The sequence below is a fragment of the Sarcophilus harrisii genome, chromosome 2, assembly GCF_902635505.1.
Source record: "Sarcophilus harrisii chromosome 2, mSarHar1.11, whole genome shotgun sequence".
Classification (NCBI taxonomy): Eukaryota; Metazoa; Chordata; class Mammalia; order Dasyuromorphia; family Dasyuridae; genus Sarcophilus; species Sarcophilus harrisii.
In genome coordinates this window covers 83187122-83205550 of record NC_045427.1, presented here as the reverse complement: position 1 = coordinate 83205550, position 18429 = coordinate 83187122, and the positions used below count along the sequence as shown (strand labels likewise).

General features: G+C 35.0%; 1 protein-coding gene across 2 annotated transcripts in view; it reads left to right on the top strand.

Moving 5' to 3' along the window:
• The window catches only part of THADA (THADA armadillo repeat containing), a 419051-nt gene that overhangs the window by 175905 nt on the left and 224717 nt on the right, over positions 1-18429 (top strand). For both annotated transcript variants that reach the window (XM_031950412.1, XM_031950413.1), the window contains exons 27-28: positions 7981-8070; positions 10372-10503. In XM_031950412.1, coding sequence (XP_031806272.1) covers positions 7981-8070; positions 10372-10503 — 222 coding nt within the window. The remainder of the gene's footprint in view (positions 1-7980; positions 8071-10371; positions 10504-18429) is intronic.

Genomic DNA, 18429 nt, shown 5'->3' with positions numbered 1-18429 from the left:
TGAGGACTTTTGATCTGGAGGACTCATTTATAAGTAACTTTTTGTGAACACAAAAAGTAAGAATGAACCAGATTGAAAAATCATATAACTATTTAAAAACTGAAGTGTGTTCAGAAAAGGATTATCAATTTTTTAGGGGAAATTTGGAAAGTTTAAAAGTGAGTTACTAAGAGTCCAGGAGGCTCATATTTAAGCTGTTATGTGAGATAGATGAGATTTAGACTGAAGACTGAAAAGCCTGACAAGAAGATGAAAGAAATAGCAGGGCAGAAGTAGTTTGTTTCAACTGGAGCTGCTTCAACAAAATTACCAGTGATCTCACAACTGCCACATCCAATGGCTTTTTCTCAATCCCCATCTATCTTGACTCCTCTTCAATTTTGACACTGTTAATTATCTTCTCTTTAATACTTTCTTCTCTCTTAGTTTTTCGGACATTATTCTTTCCTGGATTTATGCCTCCCTAGTTGACTGCTTCACAGTATCCTTTGTTGGATCCTCATCTAGTCACTCCCACTAATGTTGAGTGTTGAATAGGAATTTAGAAATAGCCATTTTTTGTTTGTTTATTTTGTTTTCTTAGTAGTATTTTATTTTTTCCTATTATATGAATAATTTTCAACATTCATTTTTGTAAGATTTTGTGTCTAATTTTTTATTCCTCCCTTACTTACGACCCCTTTCCCAAGATAGCAATCAATTTGAGATAGGTTATATACATACAATACTTTAAAATAAATTTCCATATTTATCATGTTGTACAAGAAAATTCAGACCAAAAGGGGAAAAAACCACGAAAAAGAAAAAGCAAACAAACAAATAAAAAAGTGAAAATAGTATGCTTTGATTCTCATTCAGTCTCCATAGTTCTCTCTCTCTGGATGTGGATGGCATTTTCCATCCGAAGCCTATTGGAACTGTCTTGGATCACTGTTTTGCTGAGAAGAGTTAAGTCTATCATACGTGATCACCATATACTCTTCTGTTTATACTGTTTTTCTGGTTCTGCTCACTTCACTCAGCATCAGTTCATGTAAATCTTTCCAGGCTTTTTTGAAATCTGCCTGAACATCATTAGAAATAACCCTTTTGAGGGAACTTCCTTGGGCCCTCTTCTCTTCTTCCTTTATATGACTTCACTTGGTGATCTCATTAACTTACATATGTTTAGTTATCATCTTTATGGTGAGGATTCTCAGATCTATTTATCTAGTCCTAACCTCAGTTCTAAGAAGAACTCCAGATTCTCCTTACCAACTGTGTTTCACACATGGAGAATTGAACTTCCAGTTACATCTTTGAAGTTTTGCATCTTTTAAGATTTTGAATTTAACTCTTAAGAATTTAAAATGTCCATGAACATATCCTAAGCTGAATTGCTTTTAAACTTTCCTGAGTTCCAAATTTCCCAAATACTGTCGAAAGCACCACCATTCTCTCAGTCCATCATCCTCAATTCTTCATTCTCTCTCACTCTCCATATTCAATCTGTTGCTAACAACTATCCAAGTTATTTTTATTTGTAGCTCAAAGCCCTTCATAACCTGCCTCTCATTAATGGAATGGTCTCCCCTCCTCATCTCCCTCTCCTGTTTCTTTCAAGCTCCAACTAAAAACCTCACTTTTTAAAGAAAGCCTTTCCCAATCCTTCTTAATTCTAGTGCCTTTCTTCTGCTGATCACTTCCTGTTTATTCTGTATTTAGCTCATTTGTACATATTTGTTTGCATGCTGTGGCTTCTCCCATAAGACTGTAAGCTCCTTAATGACGGACTGCCTTTTGCCTTTCTTTGTACCTCTGGTGCTTGGTACAGCACCTGGCACCTAATAAGTACTTAATAAATGCTTATTGACTGGCTGACTGACTGAAGAGACTAAAAGCAAGAGCAATTAGGTGTTAAAAAGGCTGTAGTTGCTAGTTCCTTATTGTTCAGATCAAGGCTACAGTTCCAGCTTTTGTCCTTTGGTACCATTTAGAACTTGAGAGGTTAAGGCTCTCAGAAATTTATTTTACCTTTTTTTCTACTCCCTACTTCCCCACTGTGGTTTGAGAAGGAGAGGTAAAACGAGAAAGACAGGTAAATGCCTTGCTATAGAGGAAGAGCTGGCTGGTTTGCCTTGCCCAGAAAGTGAACCAAATTGTTTGTATTAAGCCCTTTTCTGATTGAATAATTCAGTTTCTTGGTAAATGAAAAACTGATAGAGTTGATTTGTATAGCCCAGGAATGGCTAACTTGATGAATTGTAAATAATAAGGAAATTTCTATTTAAATTAAGAGGTATCATTTTCCAAATGCTGACTTAAATGGAAAGAGAATTTACTTTTAAGGGCCAGCAAAAAAGTGCTCTAAATGTTCCTGATTAGACCTCAAAAGCTGAAGTCTAGATTTATGAGGTATCTGGCATACAGGGGTTTTTGTCTCTCACATAATGCACCCCCATTTTCATGTAATTGTGTGCCCATTCTTTCCTACAGTTATGGAATGCATTGGTAGTATGATGTGAGGCTTATGTGTTGATTGTGATGTATTTTGTTTATGCATTTTCTGATTATATTTAAGTATTTGTAATATTATTATTGAATTATTAAGACCTAAAATTCTGATTATTGTGGAGTGGCTGATTGGATATATCATTGGGGATTCAGTAGCTAGAGAGATAAGTAAAGGGAATATGTTTTCCCTCAAAAGGATTATTTCTAAGTAGGAAATTTGAGTGGGATTGTATAATGGTAGTCTGTCTCTGAGAACATGGACTTGTCAATGTGAGGGCAGGTTGGAGTGAAGAAGTCACTCCTAATAAAGTGAGTGGTTCTTAATATGTCTATGTGATATGTGTTTAGACCTAACTCTATGAGTGGATTTCATGGCATCAACACTTGTAAAAATGAACAGAAAAGAACAAAACATGTTTTGGAAAGAGACAGAAATAAGTAATTTAGCTTTGAAACTATTTTATTTTGTTTTAATATTTTATTATTTAAATATTTTATGTGTATATGTATGTATGGACACAAGTGTATGCATACATAAATGCATGTGCATAGATGTTCATATGTATACACGTCAGTATTTTTGAAAAGTTATATATAATAAAGATTCATGTTTTCATATAACCCTCTTTCTGTTCTTCTTTGTATTTGCAAATGTTTATATATAATAAAATATATAACAAGAACAACAAAGAATTTTTTTTAAAAAGCACTACAATTTTCCAAAGGGAATCCTATTTATTCTTCTCCTAGTCTGCTCAGGATCTAATGCCTTATCCATTTGCAGTGTCTCTCTGAGATGGATGTGCTCACTGGCCAGCTCTAGAGGTTTATCCCACTATGTATTTTGGACAAAAGAAGCATCCTTTGCCTTCTTGGCTTTTCCCATGTAGATAGTTTCCTTGAATTCCCTTTAAAGAATTTTGGATCTCATTTAGTAGTCTCCACTGTCCCAGAATTTGATGCATTCAGCACAGTGTCAATGATAAAAAAAGATATCTTATGAGCATCACAATCTATTAGGAATTCTTCCTTTTGTGTCCTGTATTAGATCTCCTTTATCATAGGGCAAACATCTTTGGCAAACACATATCTTATTGTTGTTTGTGGGTGACTAAAGCTTTTCTCCAGAGATGATAACAAAATAGTGGAAAACTGCAAGAATAGCTAGTTTGATATCCAACATAATTCAATATTCAATAGATGTTTGATAACTTATTGACAAACTTTGTCAAATATAAGAGAAGAAATTTGTTTCCATGATCACTCTTCTCATTTACAAGTAGAACAGATAGGGGACTTCCAGAATAAAGCTTTCTGTTTCCTTCATTGGGCACAGTACAGTAATATCAGATGAATCATTTGGGAAATTCTGTATCTGGGAAGTAGCCCCTTAAGGAGTAGGCAAAGTCCAGGAAGCCCCCTGGTGTTCCCAGAAGAAAGGAGCTTGGGAAGACAAGATGGTCCAAGTTCTTGTTTTCCTTTGTCACTTTGTTGCTAGCTCGAGCCTAAGCACTCGAGTGGTTCATATGTCATCCACTTCATTCCAGATAGGCAGGAGCATGGATGCTTGGTCACGGTAGGGTAACAGTCCCCAAGACAACTCAGGCCTCTTCTGCCATGGCCTAGTCCGATGAGACTTAGTGTGCATTCTGTAGCGTTGGCCCAGAACTTGTGGGAGGAATTTAAAAACAGTCCAACTGTCTTCTTGAGGGGATTCCAAACCCAAACTTATTCTCATTAGTTGATTTTATTAGTTTGCATTTTAAGTCATCCGTTTGGAAACTGGTTTGTTTGCTCTGTCTCAGTGCTTTTCAGCATCTTTCTGTTTGGGGGATATTGTTTTGCTTCTGAAGGTCTGCCAGTTTTGTCCTGAAGCCCTGTTTCATTAGCGCTGGCATCCGCTCGTGAGAGGAGCTCTGGTTGGCCCCTGAAGCGAGTCTTGCTGATTTGACTGGGGGGCCCTTTCAAAGACCAGAACATTAGGAGTGGCCAGATTTGGATTGTTTATTGGGTTGCCATTTGAAACACCTACTGAAAATCTCCTGGGCTTTTGGCTTTCAACATTTATTTTCATCAAGTGACCAAGTTGGCAGTGTTTGGTCTGCGGCTAAGACGTGTATTTTTTGCGTGGGCAGTGGCGACTTTGTCTCTACTAACCCACATGATGGTTGCTTGTTTATTTTATTTTTTTTCCTTTGCCAGATTTTTGTTTTCTTAACTCTGCATTTCCTTCTTTTGACTTTTGTCTCTGAGTTCTTTGAGATAGGTATTTGTGGATTGCGTAAAGGAGTAGAGAATATCATTTTCTTGTTTTTATTCTGTAAAACACAATTCTACAAATCATATTTTACTTCTTTCCATTTCTAGTTTTCATAACATATTATGAATGAAAAGGGCTTTATCTGTGCCAAGCATTGTACTTAGCCCTAGGGATACAGATATACAAAAAGGAAGAGGTAAATTTTGCTCCCAAGAAGCTTGTATTCTATTGGGGGACTCAGTACATATAGGAGAGTGTGTTTTGGATTTGTAAAGTCAGAGGAGTGGTTGAGCAGAGCCACAGGGGAATCAAGTTAATACCAGTTTCCAAAGTTGATGCTTGTATTGATTGGATTACCATGGTTCCCAGGCCAAGAAGTAGAGAATGTTTAGAAGAAGGAGAGTGATGGCAAGACTTTACAGCCTGGCTTGCTAAATACAATGGGGTATCTAAGTTTCTGGTTTCTCAATCACTTACCAGTCAGGACAGTTCAGCTCCTAGAGCAGAACTTCCAAAGCTGAGGTTATTGCAGTAAGTGGTGTGCAAATTATTTGGGACAAAGTAAAATAACTAAATTTATTGACTGTTACAACAAACCTTACCACCTTTTTTAAATTAAAAAAAGTATTAATATTTTCTTTTGCTATAATCAGTTGTTTTACTTAGTTTGGAACAAGATTTTGATACATGCTTTAGTCTCTCAGAATGAAATCACACTTTTATCTTTTTGACTATTAAGCATACCTTTTTTATAAAAGTTTTTATTTTCAAAATATTTGCATAGATGGTTTTCAACATTCACCCTTGCAAAACCTTGTGTTCCAAATTTTTTCTCTTTCCCTTCCTCCCATCCCCCCAGATGGCAAGTAATCCAATATATGTTAAACATGTGCAATTCTTCAATACATATTTCCACAATTATCATGCTGTATAAAAAAATCATATCAAAAAGGAAAAAAAATGAGTAAGAAAATAAAATGCAGGCAAACAACCAAAAAAAAAAAAATGAAAATACTATATTGTGATCCACACTCAGTCTCAACAGGATTCTCTCTGGGTGCAGATGGCTCTCTTCCTCACCAGTCCATTGAACTAGCCAAGGATATCTTTGATAAAGAGCTTGTTGTTGATGTTGTTCAGCTGCCTATGACCCTTTTTGGAGTTTTCTTGGCAAAGCTAATGAAGTGGTTAGCCATTTCTTTCTCCGCTCATTTTACAAATGAGGAAACTGAGGCAACAGTTATTAAGTATCTGAGGCTGAATTTGAATTCAGGAATATGTCTTCCTGACTCCAGGCTTGATACTCTATCCACTTGACTGCTCTATTTGATGAACAAGACATCTTTCTATAAAGACTTGATGATAATCCATAGCATTTTAATGAATAGGTTTTACATAAAGTAATTTCCTAGCTCATTGGAGTGTTTACTTCTATCTCTTTAATACTTTTTTTAGTCTTGGAATATGGAATGGTGCAAGATTGTGTTGTAATATTTCATCTCTATTTGGGAATTTCTGTAATTGGAGAACAACTTGGCTTTTTATTATATATTTATTAGAATTCACTATACCTACAATGGAAATAAGACTTCCCAGCCTGCAAGGTATTAAAAATCCTCCCCCCCCCCCAATTTTGTGGAGATGTTGCAAATTTTATAGTCTGGTGAAGATTTCCAGATCTTTAAGGTACAGTTGTCTCTCTTCTGATGACAGTTTTGGTAGAATTTTGAATGGAAACGGGAATTCAATAATAAAAATTGTTGTTTTTCAGTCTTCAGTACTTTAGTCCTTTTATTATCTTGCCCATGACAAACATTTTTTTCCCCTTTATAGCTAGGGTTAGCAACTATTTGTTGTTGTTGTTTTTTAAAGTGATCTCATGGTTTTTCCGGTTTCAAGAAGAAAATACATTACGGTAAAGAAGTCATTAAACTTGTCTGAGGATTAATTAAGCAGTTTTGAAAGTTTGTTATTTTGGGTGTTTTTCATTTTTGATCAATTTGCTTTGTATACTGTACATGGTACATGGTATTCTGTATAACTTATTCTGTTCTATTATGGACTTGAAAAATTATTTAAAAGCTTACCTTCAATCAGAAGTAATAATCACAATAAAAAAAATCTCTAAATCTCTCTCAACTGGATAAATGCATATTAAAATAATTCTGAGATATCACCTAATTTTATTTTTATTTTATAATAAATTTTAAAATTTACAACTTAAAAATATACAACCCTTTGACCCAGAAATGCCATTATTCAGCCTTTATACCAAAGAAGTTTTTTTATTTTAACAACATAAATGAAAAGGATCTGTTTATACAAAAATATTTATAGTAACTCTTTTTTATGGTGGTAAAGAACTGGAAATTGAGGGAATGTACATCAATTGGAAAATAGCCAAACAAACTGTGGGATATGAGTGCGATAGAATATTATGTTTGCATGAAGAGTACTACATCTCACTAGTTTGCCATACTTTGTTATTATTTTAACTTATTACAGCAAGCTTTGTATCACTATAATAGAACTATCCATAATAATGTTATATATATAGACCCAGGCTGTAAGATAGATACACTGTACTAATTATTTACTTGTGAGAATTTTCATAGGCGACTTTAAAAATGTATGTATTTCATTGAAGCATAGATTGGATTATGACAATCAATATTCATTCTTTTAATTTCTTTCTAAATTCCCATCAGTGGCTAGTTAAAGCTAAGGTTTTTCCACATGAAAAGAAAAAGCTAGAAACTCATTGATTAGCAGATACAATTAAAAGCAAACAATTTTTAAAAATCTAATTTCCAAATTAAAATTATGCCTAAAATAAGTCTTAAGATTTTAAAAGAAAAAAAAGAATTACTTTTGTACTTTAAGAAATGATAAGCAGGACTGGTTTCAGAAAAATCTAGGAAGTTTTATATGAATTGATACAAAGTGAAATGAACAGAACCAGGAGAACATTATGCATTATATCTAATCATTTAATTATAGCATTTGAATTGAAATATAATTCTGCTTATTGAGAGTTCTTAGAATCATTACTCACTCTCTTCTATTAATCCGTTGATTAGCTCTGGGTATTCATCTTGTGTTTAATTAAATGACCAGAGGAATGGCCTTGGTTTTCTTTGCTGTTGTATTTTTAAAAACTTAATTATCAGATTGGTTAGAGAAGATTGTGTGATTATAATTACCTATTGATTTTTCTTTCTTTACAGAATGACAGGGAGAGAATTTTTCTCTCGTTTTCCAACACTTCATCCCTTTCTTCTCAAGCAACTGGAAGTTGTGGCCAATACTGTGGATAGGTGAGAGAAAGAGAGAGAAGGAAGGAGGGAGGGAGGGAGGGAAAGAGGGGAGAGAGAGGGAAAGTGCTTTAGAGCATGCATGTATGTTTTGGAAGGAGTGGAGAGGGAAATGAAATGGAGGAATCTGTTTATTTTTTTAAATGATCTTTCTCTTAAAATATTTAATAATTAATTTAATATTTACTATTAAAAATGAGATCCAGAATCTCACTTTAGGTAGCCATGCTGCATTAGAAAAAACAAAAAAATAAATAAATAAAAAAATAAATTCTACCAACCATATAGTACTGAATTTTGAATTAGAGGATCTGGGTTCAAATTAAATCTCTGTTGGTTACTTCCTTTTTGACATCAGTCAAGTCACTTGATGAAATGGACCTCTGTTCCTGATTTATAAAATCAGAAAGTTAAATGAAATATGTCTAATGTCCCTTTTTACCCTATCTCCTGTCGATGCTCCTATATATTATGCACTACCTCTTGCTGCCTTGTTTTATGAAAGCAGATTTGTTAACAAAAATTTTCATGTAAGTCAGTTATTTGTAAGCTGGATATACCAATTGTAATAGAAGAATTTTTTTTTTTAAAGAACCAATTAGTTATATATACTTCTATAAACCAAAGGTGTTTTTAGTGTAAACAACTGACCCTAACGTACCTGAATAATAAATCTGGGTTTTTATATATGAAGTTTGCTTAGTGCATCTACATAAAATCCATAAGTTCAAGGGGTGGGCCACAGACACTGACCATTGTCTGGACACAACATGTGGGCTAATCTGATCACTTATGTCCTGCCTTTCTGACCAAATGGGAGATATGGCAAAGAGGGAAGAAAGGCAGACCCATAAACAATGAGAGCAGACTACAATAGGTTGGGTGCTAGGCCTTCATTGGCTCTGGCCCATTCACACATGTTATGTTAGCAATATCACTTTAGTCTATATATTTGTTAAATTTGCCATGTATTTCCAAGATCTATAAATATCATGGCAAAAATGCCCCCCAAAAACCAAAAACAAAACTGAACTTGAGCTAAGGTATCTATTACAGGAAATACTTATGATGAGCATTCAGGTTTTTTTTTTTTAGAAATTATTCTCATGGTTTTTTATGAACAACTTATAGCTCTTAGTGAACAAAAATTTACTTGTATTCTTACAAGTATATTTGAATTTTAGGAATCCAAAAATTAGGTTCTGCTGACATTGTACCTGTGCAATTGGGTTGAATATAGAATATCCAGTGAAATCAATGATTAGCTTTGAGAGTTGGATTATAAGCATAAATTTAGTTCCATAAGCCACACATAAAGTAATGATGATAGTAATAATAATAAATGACATTTATGTATTGCTTTAAAAATTTCAAATTATTTGACAGATGCTTTTCCACACATTAGAAACTCTACCTCCCAATTCTGGGCATTTTCTCTGGCAGTCCTGTATATCTGAAATGCCCTCTCTTCTTATCTCCCTTCTCCTCTTGACTTTCTTGACTTCCATTAAGTCTCAGCTAAAATCTTACTTTGTATAGGAAGCCTTTCTCAATCCTTCTTCAATGTAGTACCTTCCCTCTGTTGATTATTTTCAATTTATTCTGTATTTGGCTTGTTTGGACATGTTTTTGCATGTTTGTCTTCCCCACCTTAGACAAAGCTGCTCAAGAATGAAATCTGACTTTTACCTTTTATTGCATTCAGTACTTAGCACAGTGCCTGGCACATAGCAGGCACTTGATAAATGTTTATTGACTGATTGATTTTCACAACAGTGCCATGAAATATAGACCATTTTACAGATGAGAAAACTTAGACTGAGAAAGATTAATTGATTTGCTTAGTATTGCATAGCTAGTGAGGCTTTGAAACAGGATTCAAACTGAGGTCTCTCTGAATCTTACTTCAGTGCTTTATGAACTATATCCCAGAATAGCTATATTTCATCTATTCATACACTCATTCACTGAATATTTGTTAAGGCACTCTGCCAGGTACTGAGAGAAATACAAAGGTGAATAAGACATAGTCTCTACTCTTTAAGAGTTTATCACTTAGGACTGTAACTGAAGATAAGGCATGTCCACAAAACAGTAAAATCAGTTTATAAGGGAGATCTAAACAAAATATGCTGAAAATTCCTATCTTAAAAATACATACTTATACACACCATTAATTAAACAGTTTAAACTCTAAAACATGTTTGAATACAACAGTCTACTTCACAAAGTTGAAATATCTCATGGCAAATTGATTTAGATTGTATTTAGAACTCCATAATTTTCTTATTTTTTTAACTGCAGTGACAACAGTGAATTGAATCTTCACCCAAATCTGTTTCTCTTGCTGCTGATCTTGGGAAAACTGTACCCTTCGCCTATGGATGGCGCTTCCTCAGCACTCAGCATGGCACCCTTTGTCCCCTTCATTAGGAGGTAAAGTTCATACATCATTGTAATATTTGGGGGGGGGGAGCAGTAGGATTTACTTTGATCTTAATTTTAAAAACATTACAGTTATCCTTTCCACATCATGACTTTCTCCATCATGTTTGTGATATATTGTGGGTTAGCCTAAGAAATCAGATGGGAATTTTGGGGAAGTCTAGTAGAAGCTGCAGATGACGTACAAAGGCCAAAAGACAACATAGAAAAAAAAACTTAGAAACTCAGAAATGCATAAAATATATGTTTAGCATTGTACAATATCAAAATATTTTCATTTAATATCACAAATATGTACAATTTATTTTTTAAAGTTAAAATAAACAGGACAGCTAGATTTCTAGGCACAGTGGATAGAGCATCAACTCTAAAGTCAGAAGAACCTGAGTTCAGATATGGCTTCAGGACACAGACACTTACTAGTTGTGTGACCCTGGCCAAGTCACTTAACCTCATTGCCCTCCCTCCCCCAAAATAAAGTAAGTTAAAATAATAAATAAGTTGACTTATCTAATTTAACTTTGCAAAACAAACACAAAAGCCAGCAGATGATACATAAAGGCCGCTTATTATATTTTACATGGATTTTCTAGATCATGAGGGGCAGCAACTCCTTAACCCTTGTAATGTGGAAGTGTGGAAGGGATAACTGTAGTAGGTGCAGATCAGTCAGTGGTCTGTGACTGTGGCTGGAGGTCTTCTTGATTCGAGGTGCTACAGATAGAAAGTCCCATAGAACAGACCCTGCCCTTCAAGGACCTTCTCCCTGTGGAAGACACTACGTACAAACAGAAATAAGCTGAGGATAAATAAAAGGCATTTTAAAGAAGGGGAACATTAATGGCTGGGAGGTTGAGGGTTGGGAAGGACTTTCTATTGAGGATGATGCTTGAGCAGGAGCGCCGTATGGGAGGAACATTGGGAAGACCACACTGGCCAGGTAATAGAAGGGTAAGGGAAGGAATACATTGTGAGACTAGAAAGACAGGTTAGGACCTACTTGTGAAAGACTTTAAAACCAAGCAAAGAAGTGGGCCTTTTATTCCTTGGATTCAACAGGGGAAGAACTTTCACTGATGCCTTTTGGAATAAAATTTGGAACCAATATTTTAAGACAAATAGTCTATTTGACCTTGTGTAAGTGGTTGAAATTCAGATTTTGTCCTTTTCTCCTTCAAAATCAGTGTAACAGTACATGTCTTGTTGGCAAGTAAGGAGTTATTATTCACTGTTAAAGTAATTGAGGGTCTGGATATGTCTTAGGAAATTTTAGAAGTAGAAAGAGGGGTAAGAAGTAAAATAAGGCTTTGTGGATAGAGATAAATAGAAAGAGATGGGTTTCTTTGGATATGTTCATTCCATATATGGTTTTCTTTCTATTCCCTGAGGGGGTTAGAAAATACAGTGCCTATCAGTGTGGTACATAGCTTAGGATTCCAGGCCTCCGCAAAAGAGCCCCTAAAGCGAGTGAAAACGTCTTGTGCAGCTTTGAGGAAGCTCCCAGTAGATCTTGGAGTTGCTAACATCCTGAGTAGCCCTCCACAAAGCACTCCCTACTCTCGTGTTTACACAGCTGACCAAAGCTGGATGGGGCCTGGAACAGAAGGATTTGAGGAGCAAACCTGAGAGCATGCCTTCTCTTGATTATTTTTGTAGTTTCCTGGTCTCTGCCTTCTGGTTTCATATAGCTATCTCTTAGGTGTCTGACTATGAGAAATCATTAAAACCTGAGATTGTCGGCAAGTGGCAACTGTCATTGTTTGCTTGATGCATCCCCTGACATCTTCAGCATCACCTGTACTTGCATCTTGGGTGACTCATTCACCCGACTTATTGGTTTTTGCTTCCCAAAGGGCAAGTAATGTCTGAAGCCCACTTGCTTAGTATTGGGTGATTCATTTTAGGAATGTGAATGGCAAATCTTACTTGGAGGTTCCCCTTATTAAAACATGTACTTTCATTATTAACTTAAAAAAAAACACCAGCTAAGTAAAATCACAAAAGGAAGCCTGGAAAAAAAAAATGTGTACAGTCACAATGGCATGGAACAAAGATAAGAATTAGAACATTCTATTAGTTTATGTTGAGAACATCTAATTCACTGGAGCCTTTTACTAATCTTCCAGAAATGCAAACATTGTACAATGCATCCCATATGCCAGAAATTAGTACTTAATTGAAAGTACCTGTTGTATGTAGTCATTCCTATTCAGAATACTCAAACTCTCTCGCCAAAACTCCTTTATTAATGATAATAATTAATTGAAAGTACCTGTTGTATGTAGTCATTCCTGTTCAGAATACTCAAACTCTCTCGCCAAAACTCCTTTATTAATGATAATAATTATAGTTAATATTTACCAAAAACTTAACATATGCCGAGCACCATCCTAAGTATTTTATGATTATTACACAACACCTCTGGGAGATAGGTGCTATTATTATCTTCATTTTATAGATCAGTAAACAGAAGTTAAATAATCGACTTAGCTAGAATGAATATGAGGTCTAATTTGAACTCGGGACTTCCTGAACTCCAGACTCTGCATTCTATTCACTGTGCCACTTAGTTATCTTACTTTAGGGTACCATGTTTCCATGTCATGTGCTATATTTCAACAAACTCATTGAATTGTTTTAAAAATGAAAATCTATTATTTAAATAAAAAGTCTATCAATTTAGTAAAAAAACCAAACAAACAAACAAAAAACTTCCCTTCATAACTACCCTTAATAATATTTAGAGGTGGAAGGGACCTTCAAACCATTTGATACACTCTCACCCCAAGCCCATTCATTTTGTATATAAGGTTATTCACTCTCAGATGATTAAGTGACATGGCTGAGGTCCTGTAGTTAGTATTAGCCTTGGAATTTGAACCTCTGCCTGTGACTCCAAATTCAGACTTTTTTTTGCTATTACCAGTCACTTTCCTTTTGAGAAAAGTTCCCTAGAGTCCAGACCAAGGCCTACAGTTAATTCTCTAGTTAACAAGCATTGATTTATTGAGTGTCCATGGAGTGTGACTATCATATAATCTAATATGAGCATTGTAGCAGAAATGTGAAAGAAATATTAGTCACATTAGCTCCTGTCCTCTGGGAACTTTTGATTTACTTGGGGACATTAAATGTACACTTAAGAAATAAATATCTTTTCTTACCAAAAGAAAAAGATAAAAATAAAGTGAAAAAATTAAGAAATTGAGATTCTTCATATAAAGGAAATCCAGAAGGAAGATAATTCATGTCCAGTAGTCCTGGAAGGTTCAGAGGAAGCCAGTTTTGATTTCTGGATTCTCAAAAAAAGCTTTTTAATAATAAAAAATGAGGTAGAAGGGCATTCTTTATTGCGAGAAGAGGGAGCACAAAAGTCACCTTTCTGTAGCATTGTCAGACAGCCCTGCCTTAGTTTGTTTGATACTAGGACCAAACCCTCATGGAGAGTTTCACAGTTAACAAAAAGAGTTTGACTTGGCAGAGGAAGGATATTTCAGTAAGGATGCCTTGTTGATTCAGCTTAGCGTGGCTTCTGGCTTGCCCATGGCAGTCCACAGGTCAGGAAGGAGCAAGAACCCCTTGTGGCTTTTTGTGTTCAGCTGACCAGGAGGGGATGTCCACAGCCCAAGTGAGCCTGTAGTTCCCTGAGCTAGTTAAGTCTCTTGGACAGTTTAAGTACCTTTTAAGGAAAACAACTAGACCGGCCCACAAGGATGAAGCTCTGGCAGAGAATCCTCTGACCACATGCAATAATTAGCTCATCCTGGTGAGCCAAATTGCCTTTTTCAAGTCATCAATGACTTTTAACCTCCTGAAAGAGATAGCAATCTGGGTAATTATATGAGGTACTTGCACTCCTTATTCACTTAATCTAAGAGAGCAGTTGACCCCTAGTAGAGAGTCTGTTAATAATATACTAATACATTACTAAAAAATAATACTTTTTACCTATCCAGAAATAAATAGGATATAGCCTTTGACTTTTTTTTTTTTTTTTTTTTTTTAACAATAGTAGGGATATATTGGGTTAAAGCATGAACTCTTTCAAGACTAGTTCCCTTTTTGGAACAATACTATATACTTTTGGCCAGGTTATAGGGATATTCCATCACCATTGAGCACAGCAAAATTAACCAGCCTTCATGGTGATTGAATCTAGGGCCTCAGCCACCATGCTCCAAACAGCTAAGCTAACTGCCTACAGATGTGTGCTAGTATATGGGATATGGTTCCTTTGAGCTGCATCATGTGTAGAGCATCTGGCAATCATACTGAGAGGCTCAATGATTTGCTTCATCTGAGTATACAATAATTGATGATGTTTGATATTTTTTAACCTAGGATTTATAGTATAATGCAATTTGCTGTTCATGACCTACATGCACATACCACACACATGTACATACGTGCACATAGACACCAGGCAGTTTCTTGGTGAATTTTAGCTTCAAATTTTATGATTTAATTCTTTCTTTTACTTTCTTTCCCTCAAACTTCTTGGGCAGATTTGAGTTGCTATTTCTGGCCAGAGGTTAGGGAAAGATGGGAAGCAAAGACAGAAAATCAATTCTCTATCTTGTAGCAGAAGCATTCTGTTGTAGGATGGACTAGAATGCTTCCTTGGGTGAAGAACAAATTCAGTTCTGATGAACAGAAGAATTCGTCACTTATAAGAACACGAAAGATGAAATGTGCAGATCTTTCCCCCATTTTTGTGACTTTTTAGTCAGTTTCTCTGTATTAGCCAGGTAACTTGTACTGTGATAGTCGCCTTAGATTCAAGATAGATGTACTGCTGGGAATGTAAAAGAGTATAAATAGTATATAACTGTTGGAAATAGTAATATTTCTAGACAAACTTATCTCCTAGCCAAAACTGAATATTCAACACAAATCCCATACTCTCCATGAAGCTTTTACTGATTCTCCTAGTCCATAATGATCTTTCCTTCCTTTCCTCTTTACTGAACTCATAGCATGTATTTTGTAGCTATCTCTTGCTTTTATTCAGTATTATTTTATACTATCTTTATTGTTAGTTTGTTTATGAGATATATCACCTAATAGACAGTAAGTTCCATGAGGGCAAATAATTGTAGCTTTGGATCTCTCCAAGCACCTACTCTGTCATCCTAACTGTGAGAAGTGCTTAAATGTTTATCAAATTCTAGAAAACTTCCTCTGTGTAGGTGAACAGTGGATTGCAAAGTGTATACTTATTATTCATTGAAATTTTAACTACAAATCTTCAGTAGAATGTAGATCCCTAGGGTCTGTATCATTTTTCATTTTTGCATCCTCAGCTGATAGCGGTGTGTTAAATAAATGTTTCTTGCATTTAATCCCTGTTGTGGTAGGAGACATCTTTGTGAACTTATTAAACAGGAGGCATATCCACAGTGTTGGGTCGGTTGTGTTTTGGTTTTGTATGATAATTTATGTAGTTGGAAGAGTTCTCCAACAAATTAGGCTTTTGGACACTGAATAGAGCTGAAGTGGAATTTTCCGTGCAGTGGGAGTAGAGCAAAAAGTTGAACAGAGATTGTTGCACACAATGACAAGAGGATTAAATGCTCTAAGGGTAGGCTTTGGTTTCCTTTTGGTATTACATATTCTCACCTGCTATTCTTCCCCTTGTTTACAAACCCATGTCATTTTTCCTTCAAGTGTCCTGTGCTTGAGAATTTAATTACTCATCTGTTGAGTTTTAGGGTGTTCAGATCTTTCCATAAATTTATTATATTCATGTTCTTTTCTAAGTAGAAGAGAGCCTACAGACTTCTACAGAATTTCTACTGTCTTGTTGTGTCATTTAAGCAAATTTGTGACAAAGGTAGGGAAATGTGGCTTCTACAGGCTGCTACCCTTAGGCATATCTCCATTAAACTCACTGCAGGGAAAGTGAATTGGAAGAATCCCAGTACTTGTCCCATGAAGGCATTGAAAAAAACCCATCCTTCCTTTATACCCTGATGGCTTAAACCAGAAGCTCAGCAACCGCATGGAAAGGGAAACCACCCCCACTGCCTTTCCTTTTTTTTTTTCTTTTTCAAAGCCTGCCCAAATGTCCTTTTTTAAATTTGTCAATGGATTTTCAGTAAATTTTCTCTCCAGTGCCTTTCAGTTATTATTCTCTTGAAATAATTTATCGATGAAATCTGCTTCTTTTTCCTCTAACAAATATCACAATACAAAGAGCAGAACAATTTTAATTAGACATATGGCAGTGGAAAGCAACAAAAGAGACCTACATTATGGAAAACTCTTCAGTTGAAATATGAAAATCAAGCTGAACATCAAAAATTAAAAGACATATGTATCTTATATTATTAAAGAATGTCATGGACATCTTTTGATGGCATTACTTATGAAAAATAACAGAGAAGCAAAGAATGGGTCCTTTCAAGCTATTGAGAAATAGTAGATTTTGTGTGTGTGTGTGTGTGTGTGTGTGTGTGCGCGTGTGTGTTCCCCTTGCATAATTACACAATCCAAAGAATTATCAGTTTTCTCCTCACTCATCTTATGATGTTTAAGGAATTTATTTTTGGTTGCCTAGGGTTGCCATTTTTGTAATATGTGAAGGCTGGTACCCTCTGAAGTTGCTCTCATTGGCAATTCCTGCTCTTGCAGTAGTGACATGAAGAACTATTTCCTTCAAGAGAGCATATCATCTGATCTGTCTTCCAAGAGTCCCATGGAGATAATGAGGCAGAAAAATGCTCTACAGATGGGGAAGTAAGCTGCAGTTAAATAGTGTTTTAAAAAAAAAAAAAAGAAAAGAAAAGAAAACAATGTCAGTTTAGCTTTCTCTTCATTCACCACCTTCTGAAGCCCTTTTCCTTCCAACTTTATCCTTCCAGCTTTATCTCCCACTTTCCCCTAAACATGTCTATACCCTAGCCAACATAGAATACTCTTGGTTTCTCAGATATGCTGGAATCGCTGACTACCTTTGGTTATGTTGTACTTCCTGTTTACAGTGCTCACATCTTCATCTTTGCATATCCTAGTTCCTTTTTCACAAGATACAAATCCTATCTTGCTTGCCAAAGCCTGCTGTGGCTTATTCTAGTGCACATGAAGCTCCCTTTTCAGAGCTACTGTTGTGCTTGGCATTTAATATTACAGTCAATTATATTATTATTTGAGTAAATATTTAACATACATATGTTTGCTAATTGTTATTTAGTATTTTAGCTATGACTATTATATATGTATATCTATAAAAAGTATATAAAATAGTAACACATGTATTTACTAATTGTTATTTAGTTGTTAGCTATGATTGCCATTATATATGTACATCTATAAAATGTATATAAAATAGTAACTCATGCATATAGAATATATAATAATTTATAATAGTAATTTATGTGTATGTAATATATGATTCTAATACCTATGCATATGCAATATATAATAGTAATTTATATGTATATGTTATACATGTATATATGATAGTTAACATAGTATATAATATATGTATGTGTATATATAATAGTAATAATAGCTAACATATATCATTTTCAAGGCACTGTGCAGAATGCTTTATAATTATTATCTCATTCAATCCTCACAATACCTCTGGGAAGTAGGTGCTGTTATTATATTCATTTTGCAGATGAGGAAACTAAGGCAAACAAAATGAGTTTTCCAGGATGATTCATGCAATAAGTATCTGAGCTTGGATTTGAACTTGGTTTTTTCTGACTCCATGCCCAACATTGCTACTTTGCCTCCTAACTGCCACACACATACATACATAAACATATGCATGCTTATATACATACAGATTATATAGATATGTGTATATATATACACACATACATAAATGTATATTACATAAATGTGTATATATTTTTTCATCAACATAAGCTTTTTCACATGAAATGAACAAAAGTATAGATCTGCCTT